The sequence below is a fragment of the Portunus trituberculatus genome, chromosome 48 (assembly GCF_017591435.1).
Source record: "Portunus trituberculatus isolate SZX2019 chromosome 48, ASM1759143v1, whole genome shotgun sequence".
NCBI lineage: Eukaryota > Metazoa > Arthropoda > Malacostraca > Decapoda > Portunidae > Portunus > Portunus trituberculatus.
This window is the reverse complement of record NC_059302.1, coordinates 17829337-17848897: the sequence shown is the minus strand read 5'-3', so window position 1 is coordinate 17848897 and position 19561 is coordinate 17829337. Positions and strand designations below refer to the sequence as shown.

General features: G+C 39.9%; 1 protein-coding gene across 1 annotated transcript in view; it reads left to right on the top strand.

Annotated features, from left to right (window-relative positions):
* Positions 1 to 19561, top strand: part of LOC123498434 — a 47206-nt gene that overhangs the window by 16737 nt on the left and 10908 nt on the right. Inside the window, exons 5-6 of the mRNA XM_045245537.1 lie at positions 14862 to 14966; positions 15088 to 15178. Coding sequence (XP_045101472.1) covers positions 14862 to 14966; positions 15088 to 15178 — 196 coding nt within the window. The remainder of the gene's footprint in view (positions 1 to 14861; positions 14967 to 15087; positions 15179 to 19561) is intronic.

Below are 19561 nucleotides of genomic sequence, written 5' to 3'. Positions count from 1 at the left end.
AACAGTATACATACCACCCAGAACCAGTGCTTGGGAATATGAACAGTATCAACTGGTGATGAAAAATACTCTGGACAGAATGAAGCAGGAACTCACCAGAAAGTACAGAGTGATGATAATCGGGGACTTTAATTGTAAGGAAATAGTGTGGGAAGACTACGAAGTGGTAAACGGTGGAGAGTGGGCAGAGTAATTGTTAAACGTAGCAACAAATAACTTGATGACACAGTGGGTGAGATCACCAACAAGGTGCAGGGGACAAGATGTTGCAGCAAAGTTGGATTTGGTATTTACTAGGGGCATCTCCCTAAAAGAAGAAATTGAGCATGAAAAGCGACCATGATGTCCTAAACTTTAAGCTGGATACAGAAATAAGCGCAGATAGGATTGTGGAACACAGGGAGGAAAAATTAAATTATACTAGAGCAAATTATAACCATATGAGGGAGTTCTTTAATGAAATTGACTGGACTGTGGTATACCAGGAAGGAGATATGCAATTGAAATACGATAAATTTATGGATTTATATAACTCTGCTGTGAAGAGGTTTGTGCCATATCACAGAAAGAGGACTTTTAATAATAAAGAGTGGTTTAATAGATATTGTGAAGAAGCAAAAAAGAACAAAGAAAAGGCATGGAAGAAACTTAAGAAAAACAGTGATGTATTATCAAGAGAAGTTTACAAAACAGCAAGGAATAGTGTAATAGCTTCAGCAGGGCGAAACAAAAACCAGGCAGCGACAGGTGAGGTGTATTAGAGCTGAGCGACAAAAGGTGTATCCGCCTACATGGCTGGAGCTGAACTGAGCCAAAGTTCACAGGTTTTACAATTGTCAGCTAGCTTGAAACAACGAAAGTAACTCGAATAAAACAGTAAAACATATGAAGCCTCGAATGCTTCATTAAGTTTACAACACTCCTTCCCCTTTAAAATCAAACTGAATAAAACATGAAACATCTAAACTATTCATATTAAGATAACTAGCAACTTTATCCTTACACATGGAATTAAACTCTATTTCAACATAAAACAATAAACATGCAAACTAAAAAACGTAAAACTGAATGCAAACGAACACCCAATAAAACAAGAATATGAGACAGATTAATCCCAAGTGATCTGCAGACGATCTGGTTCCTTGAGAAGTCTCTCTGACCGACGACATGTCACCTCCCCCGAGGGTTGCTCCAGAGCTGGCTGTCGGGGCTTCGATCCATGCCCGGGCTGTTGTTCCCAAACCTGAGTTGGCACATTGTTCGGTGTGCCAAAACAGGTTCCTTGACTTCTCCTGTACTATATGGTGGCCAGTCATTCGAGCGTCCCGAAACAGTTAGGGGTGGCACGGAACTAGATGGTTCCGAACCTTGTTCACTGGCTCCGATGCTGAATTCACGATGTCCACAACTGGTGGAGATAAATCATCCGCGTTGCCCTCCTCTTCATCCAGTCTATCTCTTCTTCTTACGTAGTCCAGATGACGTCGCACCGTTCGTCCATCCAGCAATTTCACCTTAAATGAAACTGGACTAGATTGTTGAATAATTACTCCAGGTAACCACTTTGCACCTGGACTAAAATTGATAACATACACCTTATCCCCTACTTCCAGTTCTCTCGGGTGTGCCTTCCTATCATGATAATTTTTCTGCATTTCCTGTTTCCTTAATACTCTCTGACTTATCCCTGGCATTAATAGGTCCAGACAAGTTCTTAATTTCCTTCCCACTAAAAGTTCCGCCGGCGAAACTCCTGTGGTAGTGTGTGGTGTGACCCGATAACGTAATAAAAATTTCATTAATCGCGACTCTAAGGAACCCGCTGTCTCTTTTGTCATGGCCCTTTTCAAAGTCTGCACTGCCTTTTCTGCTAATCCGTTGGAAGCTGGGTGATAAGGGGAGGTTTTGATATGAACGATGCCATTTTGTTTTAGAAATGTTTCAAATTCCTCACTGCAGAAGTTCGTGCCATTATCCGTCACTACAATCTCGGGTAAACCTTGTGACGCAAAAGTAACTTGTAATTTTTAAATGGTAGCAGATGAAGTAGCCGAATTTGTGGCGTGAGCATCAATCCACTTAGAATGTGCATCAATTACCACCAGAAACATCTTGCCCATAAATGGCCCTGCATAATCTAGATGTAATCTGGACCACGGCTTCTCTGGCCATTCCCAAGGCTGCAAAGGGGCGTCGGGAGGTTGATTCCTCAACTGCTGACACTGTGCACACTGCTGAACTACAGTCTCTATATCATAATCCATATTTGGCCACCAAACATAGCTACGTGCAATGCTTTTCATGCGTGACGTCCCTGGGTGTGTCTCATGAAGTTCTGCTAGCACTCTCTTCCTTGCTACCTCTGGTACCACCACCCTTGATCCCCATAATATTACTCCATCCTGCACACTTAACTCCCACTTCCTTCTAAAGAAGGGATTTTGTGCTTCCACGGTGACGTTTTCAGGCCACCCGTACTGAACGTTCCTCCTAACTATAGACAGTATAGGGTCTCGCTCCGTCCACCGCCTGATGTCCTTCGCTGTTACTGTCGTCCTGTCCTGCCTCTCCAGCATACACACAACGTCCCCTGGCACCGGCGTATCCTTAGGAGCTTCAGGAAGAGGAAGACGACTCAAAGCATCCGCATTGGTTATATACTTCCCTGGTTTGTGGGTGATAGTGTAATCATATGCAGATAAAGTCAAGGCCCAACGCTGAATACTACTTGAAGCCATCACAGGAACGGGGCGACTCTCATTGAATAAACTCTTGAGTGGATGATGGTCAGAAATAATCTCAAAATGACGGCCATACAAGTAATTATGAAACTTTTTTACTCCCAAAATAACAGCTAGTCCCTCTTTCTCAATTTGCACATACTTGCGTTCAGCCGACCCCAATGTCCTTGAAGCAAATGCAATCGGTCTCTCTTCTCCCGACTCCAGACGATGTGAAAGTACTGCTCCCAGGCCGTGTGAAGAGGCGTCACAGGTGAGCAAGAGCGACTTGCTGCTGTCGTAGTGCACCAGTACTCGGGAGCTCCCTAACAGCTGCTTAGACAGGGACAGCGCTCGCTGCTCGTTGTGCCCCCACTGCCACTTGACTTCTTTTTGCAACAATCTGTATAATGGTGCAAACACAGTACATAGGTTAGGATAAATCTGCCATAATAATTCACAAGTCCTAGATATGACTTAAGCTCCGTGGTGTTGCTAGGTGTAGGAGCATTGACAATAGCTTTAACTTTTTCATCCGTGGGGTGTAGTCCCTCTGCATTTATTTTGTGTCCTAAATAATTAACCTCTGGTGCCTGGAAAATACACTTCTTCAATTTCAGTCTTACGCCTGCCTTGTCCATACGCCTCAAAACTTCCGTCAGGTTACTAAGGTGCTCCTTATCCGTTTTCCCGGTTACCAAGATATCATCTAAATATACAACTACATGGGGAATACCTTGAAGTAAATTTTCCATGACTCTTTGGAAAATTCCAGGAGCAGAAGATACACCATATGGTAGTCTGTTATAACGAAACAGACCCTTGTGGGTGTTAATTGTCACAAATTTCTTTGACTCCTCATCAAGTGGTAGTTGTGAATAAGCGTGCGAAAGGTCCAACTTTGAAAAAGTCTTTCCTCCCGCCAAATTAGCTAACAAGTCCTCTATTTTTGGAATTGGGTAACTGTCCACTTTGCAAACTCTGTTTACGGTCAACTTATAATCCCCACAAATGCGTATGGAATTATCCACCTTCACTATGGGGACGATAGGCGCCGCCCACTCTGAAAACTGCACAGGTTCAATCACACCTTGCTTCAAAAGTCGTTCCAGCTCGAACTCCACTTTCTCTTTCAAGGCGTAGGGAAGTGGACGAGCCTTGAAGAATCTGGGTGAGGCTTCCTTATCCACGTAGAAAACTGCATTAGTGCTCTTGATGAGACCCAGTTCATCCTTGAAAACTTTATCAAATTTTCGAATGACATTATCACAGTCCGTGCTACAATTATAAACCGCACCCCAGTCCAACTTTATTTTCCGTAGCCAGTTACGTCCCAACAAATTAGGGCCGTCTCCATCAACTACTACCAACGGCAGAGTCTCTAGCTGGTTACCATACTCCACCTCCACCTCCACTTCCCCGAGTACTTTCAACATACTACCACTGTACGTGCGCAACACCACTTCAGAAACTTTCAACACAGGTTTTGATTTTCCTTTCCAACTTTCCTCGTACGTTTCCTTATTCAAGACTGACACTGCAGCTCCGGTATCTATTTCCATGGGCACCATAACTTTGTTTAACCTTGGGTGAACAACAACAGGTGGATCGCGAGACTTACTCACTGTATACATAGCATATTCCTCCACACAACAGTCTTCACTGTCATTACTGGCACCATGCTCGATCTTATGCATCTTATTGTTCTTGTTACTCTTGCTCCGACACACCCTTGCCAAGTGCCCCACCTTCTTGCATACGTAGCAGGTAGAGCGCGAAAAACGACAGTCTAGATCCATATGTTGACCCCCACACCTGAAACACTGCCGCCGAGGTGCAAACCGCCTTCCCTGAGTGTCCTCGCTCCTTTCCTCATCGCGTCGCTCAGTAATCCTATTCACGTGGTTTCCTCGCTGCTCCCCCGCCAGCTGTAGGTCTTGAGTGTCCCTCGCTGCTGCCTCCATAGCCAGTGCCGTTGCTTCTGCCTTCTTAAAGTCCAAGTTCCCGTCAGCCAATAATCTTGCTTGTATTTTTCTATCGTCGATTCCACAAACCAGTCTGTCTCGAAGCATGTCAGTCAGCTGGTCTCCATATTCACAATACTCTGCTAATTTCCGAAGATCAGCGATAAAGGTTGACACAGACTCACTCTGTAGTTTGAAACGAGAGTTGAATTTGAAGCGTTTCATGATGACAGATGGCTTCGGGCACATGTGATTTTCCAAGTGTTTTCAATTCCTTGTAGGACTTGTCGGCTGCCTTATCTGGGAGGCACAGGGACCGAATCAGCTCGTAGGTTTTTGCCCCGCACACGGCCAACAGCGTGGATTTTTTTTTCTTCTCTTCTTCTATGTCGTTGGCCACGAAGAAATGTTCCAATCGCTCTACATACTGAGTCCATACTTCAGTATCTTGATTAAACTCTTCGAGTTTGCCAATGGTTACCATGTTGCTTGGTAATCCTCGTCGCCAATGTAATAGCTTCAGCAGGGCGAAACAAAAACCAGGCAGCGACAGGTGAGGTGTATTAGAGCTGAGCGACAAAAGGTGTATCCGCCTACATGGCTGGAGCTGAACTGAGCCAAAGTTCACAGGTTTTACAATTGTCAGCTAGCTTGAAACAACGAAAGTAACTCGAATAAAACAGTAAAACATATGAAGCCTCGAATGCTTCATTAAGTTTACAACAAATAGATATGTTGTAGTAAGGAGAACAGCACGAAAGGAATATGAACAGAGAGTGGTGGAAAACTGATAGTGACCCTAAAATGTTTTACAAATTCATAAATGGAAAACTAAATAAAAGGAAGGCAATAGAAAAGGTAAAAAATGGGGAAGAAGTATATGAGGATGCTAGAGATATAGCTGAAATTTTGAACAACAACTTTTGCAAAGTGTTTACAAAGGAGTAGTATTTTATAGGAGAAGGGCCAACGGAGTTAAAGCAAATGCAGGACATCATGGTTACTAAAGGAGATGTAAGAAAAATTATAAGCAATTTGGATATTAATAAATCAATGGGGCCTGATGGCATATCTGGAAGGTTGCTAAAAGAATGTAAGGATCAATTGTTGAACCCTGTATTTGATATTGTGGAAACCTCCATATGAACATGAATAGTCTCAAAAGAGTGGAAAAGAGCTGACATTGTGCCTATATATAAAAGTGGTAGTAGAATGGAACCGTTAAATTACAGACCAGTATCGTTGACTAGTATATTGTGCAAGGTATGTGAAGAAGTAATTAAAGCTAAGTGGAGTGAGTATCTAGAAAGTGAAAACATTCTGAGTGAAAGGCAGTTTGGTTTCAGAAAAGGAAGATCGTGCGTATCCAATTTATTATGTTTTTATTCAGGAGTGACTGACATACTACAACATAGAGAGGGATGGGTGGATGCTATTTACCTGGACTTGAGAAAGGCCTTTGATAAAGTGCCACACAATAGACTGATGTGGAAAAAGAAAATTGGAGGAGTAAGTGATAAATTAGCAAAATGGATGAAAAATTACTTAGTGGGAAGCGAAATGCGAACAGTGGTGAAGGGAAGGAAGTCCAAGTGGAAGAAGGTAACCAGTGGAGTTCCACAAGGGTGAGTGCTTGGTCCGATCATGTTTTTTTATTTATGTTAATGATATGCCAGTAGGAATTGACAGTTACATGATAATGTTTGCGGATGATACCAAAATTATGCGGAGAGTAAAGAATGTGGAAGATTTTAACAAGCTACAGGAAGATCTTGACAAAATATATGAGTGGAGTAAAGAGTGGCAGATGGAATTCAATATAAACAAGAGCCATGTTATGAAAATGGGAAAAAGTAGATACAGACCAAACAGGGATTACAGGCTGGGTGGTGAGAAGATTGAAGAGACCAATGAGGAGAAAGACTTAGGAGTAACCGTACAAAACACTCTGTCACCGGAGAAACACATTAACAAGATATTTTTGAAAACATATAACATGCTCTAAAATATTGCCCTTGCATTCCACTACCTAGATGAAGGAATGATGAAGAACATATTATGCACCTTAATAAGACCCCAATTAGAATATGTAGCTTGCGTCTGGTCACCGCATATGAAGAAAAATGTGAAGAAGGTGGAAAGGGTACAGAGGCTGGCAACAAGGATGGTACCAGGACTCAGGGAGTTAGACTATGAGGAAAGACTGAGGAAGCTGGGGCTGACCACACTAGAAGAGAGAAGAACAAGAGGAGACATGATAACTATGTATAAATTGGTGAACAAGATTGACATACTGGACAGGGAATTGATAAAGGTGACCGCAAGTAATTACCTCCGAGGACATGGAAAAAAACTAATAAAGGACATCTGTCTAAATGACGTGAGAAAGTACAGTTTCCCGCACCGTAGTATTGATAAGTGGAATAAACTGAGCAGTGATGTCGTTGACGAGGTGTGTGTCAATCAGATGAAAGAGAGATATGACATGAGTGGACAAGGAGACAGGACACAGAGAGCTTAGCTCGGGCCCTGTAATACACAAATAGGTAAATAGGTAAATACAATACTAACATTCTCTTTAATACTTTCCTCTTATAAGTTGATGGGTTACAAAAATTAAGTATTCTCCCGAGATGTCCAGCTTCCTTATGCTGTGACGAACCTTGAACCTGTGGAGCCAGCTATCAGAGAACTGGCATGCCCCTTCCTCACCCATCTTGTTAACTAAATCACGCCCTTTCTCTTGTAAAAATGGGCCTGTAATTGTGACTCCTGATCTTTTCAAGTTGAACCACTCGTATAACACTTTGTCCAACATTTCACCACGATGATACTGCAGTGTGTGAAGATTTTCTGCTGCCTTTCATGTAATCGCGCAACTTTTTCGTTTGAGATTTAATGCCATAAATAGTTGATGAACCCACACCTTATTCCGCCATTAATTTCTGTAATCCATCTGCTTTCACCTCTCTCTAATCGTCAACAAATGTCTACCTTCTACGTAAGTGTAAGCACAACACGCTTCCTCTTTTCTACAACTTTAGGCATGATGAAGACGTCAGGCGATAAACAGTGCACATGTGGGACTGAGTCACTGAGTGAACACAGTGCAGTGGGCCGCAGATGGCGCGAAGCAGTGCGCTCTGGTGACGAGGGGACAAAGTATGCCTCGCGCGGGAATTTTAATCGATTTTATGAGTGCACATATTGATTTTTTATTGATTTTAAGCTCAGGGAAAAATGTGCCGGATACTTGAAGTTGCCGGATACTCGAATGCCGGATAAGAGGGATTTTACTGTATATGGCAAGCCAGAAGATGACCAATTCATTGTGAGAAGTTTGCATCAGAGTGTCTAGTACCAAGTGCTCTAGGTAAAATCTGTCTCCCTCTCTCTGCCATCCTCACCTTTCACTCTGCCTTATATATGCTCATCGTTACATTTAATTTTTTTGTGTGTGCTGTGACCATTGTTACATGTCAATTCACGATTGGATCACATGTCTCTGATTCATCTTATTTTTCCTTTGTTCTCTGAATTCCTAGTTACTTTTCATAGCATATGTACATTTTATTGTCCACTGGGCCACATACCTCAGATTCACCATGTTTTTTGTTCCCTTAATTCCCTCGCTTATTTTTCATAGCACGCTGGATTCCTGTGTTATTTCTCGTAGCATGCATACTTTTTTTATATATCAAACCTTTCAGAGGCATCTGATTAGTGCACCTAAGATTTCATGATACTTCCTTGTTTATTGTATACCTGTCACTTTTTTTTTTGTTCGTCAGCTATCCCTTGTCAGAGAATTTAGGCTGCTATACCAAGATCTTTTGTGGAGATCCTGGTTGTTAATCTCTGATGGTCTGTGTTTAACAGGCTCACCTCTATGGAAGCCTTGTCTGCCTCATGAGAGGCCTCACATGCCTCACATCATCTGCAAACAATTTTATATAGCTACTCAAACTCTCGTATATCATTGACATATACTTGGAACATAATTGGTGCCAGCACTGAACCTTGTGGTTTTCTACTGGTAACTGTGTTCCAACTTGATGGGGTATCTTTTATCATTGTCTACATTTCACCATGTCTGTCATCCACTTTAAGATATTTCCCTGTATTCTTTTTCATGTGTTCTATTTTCCATAAGGGGTCTTCTATGTGGTACTCTTTTGAAAGCCTTCTTAATATCTAGATACACCATGTCAACCCATCCAACTCTCCCTTGTATTTTGTCTATTACTCTTGTATAAAAGCTTAGTAAATTTATTATACATGGTCTTTCTTTTCTAAAACCAAATTGGGAGTTATTTATTATTTCCTTTCCCTCCAGATATTCTAACCATTTTTCTTTGATAATAGTTTAACAGATCTTTCTCACAAAATTAAATTATAGACCACCGGTCTATAATTTAGGGGCTCAGTCTTTTTTCTCCTTTGTATATTGGGACCATATTTACTCTCTTCCACTCCTTTGGCCTCATTGCCTTTCTTACATCCTCCTTTTCTAGTAATTCTCTAATTTTCTGTTTTCCTACTACAGTGTTTCTTAATCCTTCTTGTGTCGCTTGGCTGCTTGGCTGTATGAACTCTCTCTCTTCATAAAATACTGATTTAAAGCTCTCATTCATAAATTCACTAATTTCTATTTCCCTTTATTAACTTAGTGATGGTCTCTCTGTCATTTTTCCATTTATATACTTATAAAATATCTTCACTACACTTTTCAAAATTTCTCTCCTCCTCCCTTCTTATTCTAGTGTATTAATTTTGTGCCTCTTTATACTGCTTTCTATTTGCTTCATTCCATTGCTTCCTTAATTTTTCAAACTCCATCCTTATACTTTTTAGCTTTTGCATATACAGTAATACTCCACTTAACGAACGTTCGTGTAATGAATTTCCAGTTTAACGTACTATATTAAGTTAGACCAAAAAGTCCGCATAACGTACAACCACATCCGTTTTAGCAAATTTTCTGGGATTGAATTTGCCAGGTGAGGGACTGAACGCGGCAGCTTTGCTGTGATTGGCTGGCTCCCCGCCTCTGTCTCTAGCGCTCCTGGAGCTGGATCCAAGAGTCTTTAACAACGTCAAAGCAACCTCCTGCTGCGAAATGGCTTCCATGAACGCTTGGAGAGACAGTGACAAGGTTGCTATCAGGTTCCTCTGAGGTTGCTGGGAACACCATCTCTAGAGGTGGTGTTACTGTCTTATATATGCATTTATGTTCTCAAAACAACATTTCTATTAGCTTTTTACAAACCTTGCCTCCAAGAAAGGATTGTTTTGTAATGCATAAAGTGAAATCTTATATGGAATACCAAAAAATAAAGCAGAGATGAGATTGGCCACAGACAAAGCAGAGACTCACGGCGACTCAGCCACTTCTTCTTCTTATTGTGACCCTTATAGCTTGCTGTTGCTTTCACTACGATATTAAATTTATGTTTCCACTTCTCTATTGCCTGCTATAATGGATATCATATCATAGTATTCATATACGCTCATGCCATGAGGATAACCTCGACTCTGTGTCACTGAGTGATAGTGAATTACTAATGAAATACCGCGGTATTGCCCAAAATAACAACTTAACCCGCAAAACTCGGGACACATCGATAGACGTTCATCATGCAAGACTTGGGGCATGTCGATAGACGTTTAGGCTTTTTACGGTGATATTTTTGGCTATTTTCTACCCGTTTTCTTTGCTTGTGAGCTGGCAACACTCATAAGGAGTAAACATATGCTCTACGTTACTGTGTCACCAACGATGAATGGTAGGAGCGACAGTGATTTCACTGTGTCTGATTCTGCCACCTCTCCCGCACGCCTTACTTCTATACCTCGGGTCTCTCACCATGTTATAGGGAGACAACTTTTGAATGAGAGTGGTATCAGAACAGGCGACAGCAGGAGAGAGAGAGAGAGAGAGAGAGAGAGAGAGAGAGAGAGAGAGAGAGAGAGGCCCGTTTTCTCTCGCTCTAGCCATGGCCGCTGAACCCGATCGGACGCAAGGCCACGTATACCGATGATACCACCTCATTCAATCTGTGATATTTTGGTAACCATGACATCTAGAGACTTATGGTTTTTTGCATTGCAAAGAAGAAGAGTTGCTTGTGGGCAGAACACCATTTGTACTCACTCGTTTATTGAATTTCTAAGTGTAATCAGTATGTGAATACAGGCTATTTTGTGTGTTTCTCGCCAAACTTTTACTTTTGGGACCCATGATCACAGGTCTTGAGTTCACAAAACTTTAGAAAAAATACACACTGCCGAGGAGCACAGACACATACATGCACAAAGGATGAACAACGATACACAACATGGGGTGAATGTTCGGGTGGATGCGGGTAGCCGAGCGATCGCTGCGCCACCTACCGATGGCTATTCGTATCTTAAAAATATCGTCGTATTTCAAGGCATAAATTTTATGAAAAATTTTTCGTTGTATATAAAAAGAATCGGATGTTGGGGCGATCGTATCTCGAGGTATTACTGTATAGCATTATACCACGTGTGTTTGCTTTCTTTTACTCTGTATTCAGGAACATATCTCTTTTCTCCCTCATTACACTTGTCTAGAATATATCATACTTCTCTAATTGTCTTGCCTTGTATAATTTCCTTCCACTCAATACTATCAAAGTAGCATCTTAAGGGAGCATCACCATAGATTTAATCTTTTTTCTTCTGAAAATTAAGGGAAAAATATTTTTCTCTTTCTGATATATGAATATAGTGTTTCATGGTGAAATCTTTTTCAAAATTTTGTTTTCATTAGGAAAATAGATAAAAATATTGTGATCATTGGCAACTGGTAACACAGGTAATGCTTCTTCATCGGTCATTGAATTAGAATCTGTGTTTTTTTTTATGTATTGGAAATGAATAATTATTTTCTGGTTGTGTTTAGCAGCTTAACACAGTGGCCTGAGACAGCAGAATCTTGTCGTCTGCTCTCAGTGGTCTGTGGACCTTAATATGGAAAGGTTGAGTGTGTTACTCATTAGCAATATACACTTTCTACCTACCTACTGTCCCTGGACTTCCCTAAAATAACCTTTTAGATTGCCACATAGTTCTCCATTCAATTATAAAGCATTTGGTATAAGTACAAAAAAGCTAACTTGCAAATTTACTCTCTGGGGAGCTGTAATATTATGAAAAGTTGACTACATAGGTTAGCTACATAGGTGACATCCTTGAATTCACACCAGCATTATCACTACCTCTCACATCCAGAAGCATGACAGTAAAGACGAGGTAGTGGTGAAGAGGAAGGAGAAAGTGTTTACATTAAGCTTACCAGGCAGTGTGTGTTCAAAGGACAACCGTGGGATCTTTAAACTTTAAAGACCTCTCCTGAAAAAACTTTTTTTTTCGTTCAGGATCCTACTACTTTGTTGGTTTTCAACTAGAATGAGTGACCTTTGTTTTGTTGTAAAGAAGAAATTTGTCAATTTTTTCTTGTAACTGAAATATTTTTATTTAGTCTCAAACACTTTCTACTATTTTTTTCTCTCAAAATACCAGGTTGTCAGAGAACTTGTTAGTAAGTAATATTTACACTGAGATAGAGAGTATTTAGGGAAAAAATTTTCACAAGAAATTGTTCCATAATAGTTACTTCTTCAAAAAACACAGAGAACAACACTAAAATAAAAATGATTCGACAGAGAAGGGAAACAAATATAGTGCATAAAATTTGCGTAAATATTCATTGCTCTAAAAGCAATTTGCATAATTTACTCAGTCAGGACATGAATTTTATTTCATTATATAAGGGATTTATCCATAAGCTAACCAAAGCAGTAGATAGCATTCTTATGTTCCGCACAAGAGTGAAATTGGCGATGCACCCTTAACCCTCCAAAATTTAACTTGTCCTGGTTCTGCCTTTTTTGCTAGTGTTCCTTATTGCATTTAAAAATTTTCTGATTCTCTAAATCAATTTCTCAGACCATATGATCACTTTTTTTCCATTGGGGTATGATTTTTAATGTTTGGACAAGGCTCCATTTTTTTTTTGTGAAGACCAAATCCAGAATTGATGGTTCTTTTTCCCCTCTATATCTTGTATAAGTAGTTCTTTACCCATTAATTCAATGTGTTTACCATTGCCAGTTATAACTCTTCCACCTCCCAACATCCAACATGACTGTTTTTATCCATTTCTTCCCAATTTACATGTTTACAGTTTAAATCTCCCTCAAGTAGCACTCTTCTCTCCTACCTCAACATATTTTCCAGGCAATTTAACACTTCTCTTTGCATTTCTTTATGTGCATCAAGCCCCCATGCATTAATCTTCGGTGGCACATATGCAACTATAATACTGCTTTTTTTCCCTCCCATTGGTCTTAAGGTGGAAATTCGTTAATTTGGTAAAAAAAATTGAAAAATTGGAAACTTGGTACTTGGGTTCGTCTCTGGAGAGGGAAGCCATGGCCGAAGTTGCCAGGCACATAACGCACTGCTTACCTGGTAATGGCGGGTTTAAAGGGCCGGCCCTTTCAATACCCAAGCGTGCATACGCCCCTTTTTCTTCTAGTCTTTGTTTTGCTTGTATTTATTATTTTTTTTTAGCTGTTTTATTTATTTTTGCGTGATGTACGATAGTTTAGTATCAGGCAGTGAGGGTGAGGAAGACGCTACTCCTCAGTACCAATCGATACAGCCTTAGGGAGTGCCGTGCGTGCAGCCTACCTGTTGATCGTATTTTACACGTGTTGGGTTCCCAAATTGTGACAATGCCGTGTAAGGCCATGATGTAACATGGCCTGAAACTATCTAAACAGCCACTACCAGCCTCCAAGCAGTTGTCAAGGGATTATGTAAGTACATATCTGAGTTTGGTACATATTGGAGTGAGTTATTTTTTTTTTTTTATACCATGTGGGCTTTTCACGGAATTTATGGGCTAAAGGGGATACTTTTAGGGTACCTCCTATCTTAAAGCCCACCTGCTAGGAAACCGTTGCCCAGTGAGGAAGCGAGTTATGTGGGGTTTTGAAGATGTTCACAGAAAAATGCGTTTTCTCGACTTTCAGTTTTTCAGCATATACTGTTGAATAACTTTTCAGTAATTGGTCAATTTCAAAACTTTTGCAGCAAAATGATCAACAACCTCATCTTAACAAATGCCAGCATGATAATGCATGAACTCACTCAAATAAATTTACAACAGGCTTATAAACTCAAATTTTGATGAAAAAAAGGTAACAATTTGGCGTGTAATGAAATTGTTATAACATAGGTTATGTGTATGCCGATGCTAACATTTATTTGTTGTTATGTATATTATATGTGGTTAAGAGGAAATTGCCACACTGTTATTAGTTTTGATTTTATAATGGTATTTTGAATTATTTTCTTATCGCCGAAAAAATATTTATTTGAAAAAAAACTACGCCACATTTGTGTACCAAATTAACACTGAAGACGTACACCATAAACGTACACCTTGTGTATAAATATTATTGAATTCGGTGAAAAAATAGCAATGGGAGAGCCAAAAAACCGATATTGATATCGAGTCATCGAATTACCACCTTAATTGATATGCTTAAAACCTCTGCCAGTTCATCTCTGTACTTTACCTCCTCCATGTATATATCCTCTTGAGTCATTATCAGTACTCCTCCTGCTTTTCCCCTTCTGACTCTCCTTCAAACATTATATCCCTGCTCTTTAAAATTCACTTGGACATCTTCACATAACTTTGTTTCTGTTATACATACCATGTCTGATCCTTTTTCTAATATATACAGCTGATTTTTTAGATGTTGGTGTTAGTAAGTACCAACAGCAAGCCCCATGTTGTGCTTCCTCTGACTAATATCACAAATGAGTTAATGGTAACAGGCATGCAAAATGTAAAAAAAAAATCTCTCGGGTAGCTAGGATTAGCCTCCACCCCCAACTATTGATCCAACTTATATGGGCTTTAATGATTGCAGTTCCATTACATATTACATATGATTTTGTATTATATTCTAATTTTTTTTTTTTTTTTTTTATCCTTCCTGGATCTAGATTAATATTAGAAGTCCCAATTAAAACAAACATATCACAGAAATTGATTTGTTCTCAGCATTTTATTCCCACATAAGCATATGAAATACAATCATAGGTGGTATCTACCGATTTAATTCTTCATCAGGTGATGCTGGAATGTGGAGTGGAGAGCCTGGTGGGAGTGGTGACGAGGGAATTACGGCCTGTTAACCTCCTTCCAGCATCAATGCGAGAGGCTCACCCATTTCTGGTTGGTTGCTGCTTTGGATCTATACATAAATGCCCTATAATATAGTTTACAGAAAGAAAGAAAAATACAGAAACAGGCAGGTAGTTCCAGATTTTAAAATATGTTTGTATTTAATTGTCAGGCATCCCAGAGAAGGGTAATGGAGGCCCTGCATGTGGTGGCAGAATGGGAGGAAGCAGTGATGGTGTGTGCACAGACTGTCATGGCATCAGGTATGCTCAGACTTGTGTGTGTGTGTGTGTGTGTGTGTGTGTGTGTGTGTGTGTGTGTGTATTTACCTAATTGTATTTACCTAATTGTAACATACGGGAAAAGAGCTATGCTCGTGTTGTCCCGTCTCCATATCTATTAATGTCCAGCTTTTTCTTAAAATCATGAATATTCCTTGCGTTGACCACTTCCACGTCTAAACTATTCCATGCTTCCACCCTTCTATGAGGGAAGCTATATTTTTTCACATCTCTCCTATAAGTGGCCATTTTAGTTTTTCCCATGCCCTCTCGACATTCTTTCATTCCACATACACAGATCTTCCCTATCCATTTTTCCATGCCAATCATCACTCTGTATATTGCTATCAGGTCTCCCCTTTCTCTTCTGTTTTCCAGGGTCGGAAGTTGCATTCTTTTCAGTCTGTCTTCATAAGTCAAATCTCTTAAGTCAGGCACCATTTTTGTTGCAGCCCTCTGTACTTTCTCTAGTTTCCTTATGTGTTTCTTTAAGTTCGGAGCCCACTGTATTGTTGCATATTCAAGCCTCGGTCTTATCATTGCAGTAATTATTTTCTTCATCATTTCTTCATCTAAATATACGAACGCCACTCTTATGTTCCTCAATAAGTTCAATACTTCTCCAATTATTTTGTTTATATGTCTCTCTGGCGATAGGTCATTGGTAATTGTCACCCCAAGGTCTTTTTCTTCATGACTGGTTTTATGTCTTCATTTCCTATCTTGTACATACTCCTGATTCTTCTTTCACTCTTGCCAAACTCTATTTTCTTGCATTTTGTCGTGTTGAACTCCATTTGCCATGTACAGCTCCATTTCCATATTCTGTCCAAGTCTTCCTGGAGTAGTTCGCAATCTTTGTCACATCTCACTTTTCTTAACAATTTTGCATCGTCTGCAAATAGGCTCACATAACTGGACACCCCATCCACCATGTCATTTATGTAGACCGCGAACATTACTGGTGCCAACACTGATCCCTGTGGAACTCCACTCTCCACCAAGCCCCATTCTGATGGTCTGTCCTTAATTATTGTTCTCATTTCTCTTCCTACCAAAAGTCTTCCATCCATTTTAGTAAACTGCCATGCACTCCTCCTACCATTTCAAGTTTCCAGATCAGTCTCCGGTGTGGTACCTTATCAAAGGCCTTTTTTAAATCCAGATATATTCCATCAGCCCAACCATCTCTTTCCTGTATTACATCTATCACCCTCGAATAGTAACATATCAGGTTTGTCGTGCATGAACGCCCTTTTCTAAAACCAAATTGACACTCACAAAGTATGTCATTTTTCTCCAAGAAGTCTGTCCATCTATTCTTCACCACCCTCTCACACATCTTAGCTACCACACTTGTAAGTGACACTGGTCTATAGTTCAATGGGTCTCTCTTGTTACCTGATTTATAGATTGGGACAATGTTAGCTCTTTTCCAGTCTTGGGGCACTACACCTTCCCTTAATGAGGCATCAATTACTTCACAAACTTTTTCTGCCAGTTGCTCCCTGCATTCTCTTAAAATCCATCCTGATACCCCATCAGGTCCCACAGCTTTTCTCACTTCTAAACTCCCCATCATATTCTTGATCTCCTCCACAGTTACTTGAAACTCCTTCATAATCCCTTTCTGTTCCATTACCAGTGGTTTGTCAAAAGCAGTCTCCTTTGTGAATACCTTCCGAAAGCATCCATTCATAGCCTCTGCCATTTCCTGGGATCCTCACTGCATACTCCATTTACTTCTAAACTTTCAATACTTTCTCTATTTTTGATGTTGTTGTTCACATGTCTGTAAAAAGCCTTGGTTGGTCTTTACATTTATCAATTATATCCTTTTCTTGTTTCTTTCTTTCTTCTCTTCTAATCAACACATATTCATTTCTTGCTCTTTTGTAACTTTCCCACTGCTTAATCCGTCTTTTCCTTCTCCACCTCTTCCATGCATCCTCTTTTCTTGTTCTAGCCTTTTCACATCTATCGTTAAACCAGTCCTGCTTTCCAACTTCTCTATGTTGTCTTATTGGTACAAATTTTTCTCACCTTCTTTGTATATTTTTATAAATTCCTTCCACTTTTCATTTGCTCCTTAGCACTCTTGAATTTCATCCAATTTGTCTCTTGAAAGAATTTCTTTAGGTTTCCAAAATCTGTCTTGGCATAATTCCATCTTCCCACTTTATATTCTTCATTTCTTCTAGATTTCTCTTCATCTATCACCTTGAACTCCAAAACTGCATGATCACTCTTTGCTAAAGGGCACTCCACCCTCATCTCCTCAATGACCATTGGCTCTGTACTAAAGACCAAGTCCAGTCTTGACGATGCTCCCTCTCCTCCAAACCTAGTATCTTCTTTGACCCACTGAGTTAACACATTTTCCATTGCCAGTGTCAATAGTGTATTTCCCATGTTGTCTCTGATCCTTCCATTGACCAGTCCTCCCAACACACCTCTTTACAATTAAAATCTCCCATCATTATAGTTCGTTCACAGCCACCCAACATTTCTTCCAGACATGTTCCTGTATCACTTATCATTTCTTCATATTCCTGTACTGACCATGCATTTGTCTTAGGTGGTACGTACACCACTATGTAGTGCCTCTTTTTCCTTCATTAGTTTCTGCTCTGATCTTTAGCACTTCTGCCTTTCCCATACCTTCTTTCACTTGATCCACCTTTATATCTTTTTAACCAGCAACATCACTCCTCCTCCCATCTTACCTACTCTATTTCTTTTCCAAACATTATATTTCCTTCTCCAACCATCATCAGGTCTTCTCCTCTCTCAGTTTTGTTTCAGTAAGACCCACAATATCTGGGTTCTTGTCCCTCAAGTAATCGTTGAGTTCTAAAATCCCGATATCACTCCATTTATGTTGGAATACATTACATTCCGCTCATACGTAAGTTTCTTTAGTCCTTTCTTGCTGTACTTTTCTGGGTTATGAACCACTTCCTCAGTCTCATATCCAAGATTCTCCAGAAAAACTCTTTCTTCTCCTCTTCTGTCCTCTCTTCATTTTTTTTCAAAGCCTCCTTTCTCAACTCATTTAACATTTCTCTTTCCTTTTCACCGAGATCTCTTCTCAACCAAATCTTCCTTGTTGTTTCCTGCTGGGCTAGCCTCCATGACTTCTCCACCAATTCATCTACATCCTTTTGTGACTTAAGTTTGATTCTTATTGGCCTCATACCTTCTCCTGTGAACTTTCCAATTCTATGGAAGTCCTCTATTTCTTGTACTAGGTCTTTTCCTCCTCCTGCACCACATTAATGATATTATTTATCACCTTTTTATGTTTTTCTCTCTCCATTTTACTTGGTGTCTTATCCTCCTCCACACCAAATATCACCACACATCTCTTTTTGTCTACAGTTTCCCTCACCAATGTCTCATTTGACTTAATAACCTTCACCACTTTCTCAGCAATCTTCTCTTCTATGATCTGTTGATCCATAATTTCAGCAAGGCCCAAAGTTTTCTCCCCAGACTCTTTGATTTCCTTTTCCAGACTTGCAACTTTGTAATTTACCTCCTTTCTTTCCACTTCCTGACTTTTTTTCCATTCAGCCTGCTTCTCCATCACTTTTCCTAAAGATTCTCCACATTTGTGTGTGTGTGTGTTTGTGTGTGTGTGTGTGTGTGTGTGTTAAAGGATTAATGGAAAAAAAAGAAAGAAGAAATGATTTAATAGACTTCTGCATTGCAATCAACATTCCATCATATAATAACATTTACTACATACCATATTTGATGGCTCATAAGATCTACCTTACCTCCAAAAAAAAGGCATCAGGAAATGAGCCTGTGTCATATGAGACCAAGGTTCAGCATTGAGATAGTAGTTGGTGGTAAATCTCTGACAACAGAGGCTCTAATATCAAATTCCAGACATCTTCTCATATGTAAACAAAGTGATGATTGGTACTACACCATAAAAGCAACTCTTTCTTTCAAGGTAACAATATATAATAGGTCATACTGGTAATTCACATAGAATGATACCAGTAAGGAAGAATTTGCCACATTAACCATGTGCCAAGCATTGCATATACCAAAACAAAGATGTGGTCAGTTATATGCCAAACCTGGTGACATGGGCAAATGTTCTTTACAGTGTGATGTCGTTACTCCTTGAGGTAAGACACAGTTTCATACAATTAAAATTGCAGCCATCTTTTAACTTTTTTTTTTTTTTTATGTTATGGTCTATAGTGCCTATAGGTATACTTGAAGAGTGTGGGAAGCACTGTTCAGCTTCCACCCATTAGTGGTGCAGGCTATTTTATTTATAGTGGTACCCATATTAGGGCCCATATCACCACCCAAGCACATCTTTTGTGAAAGTACCTAGAACCT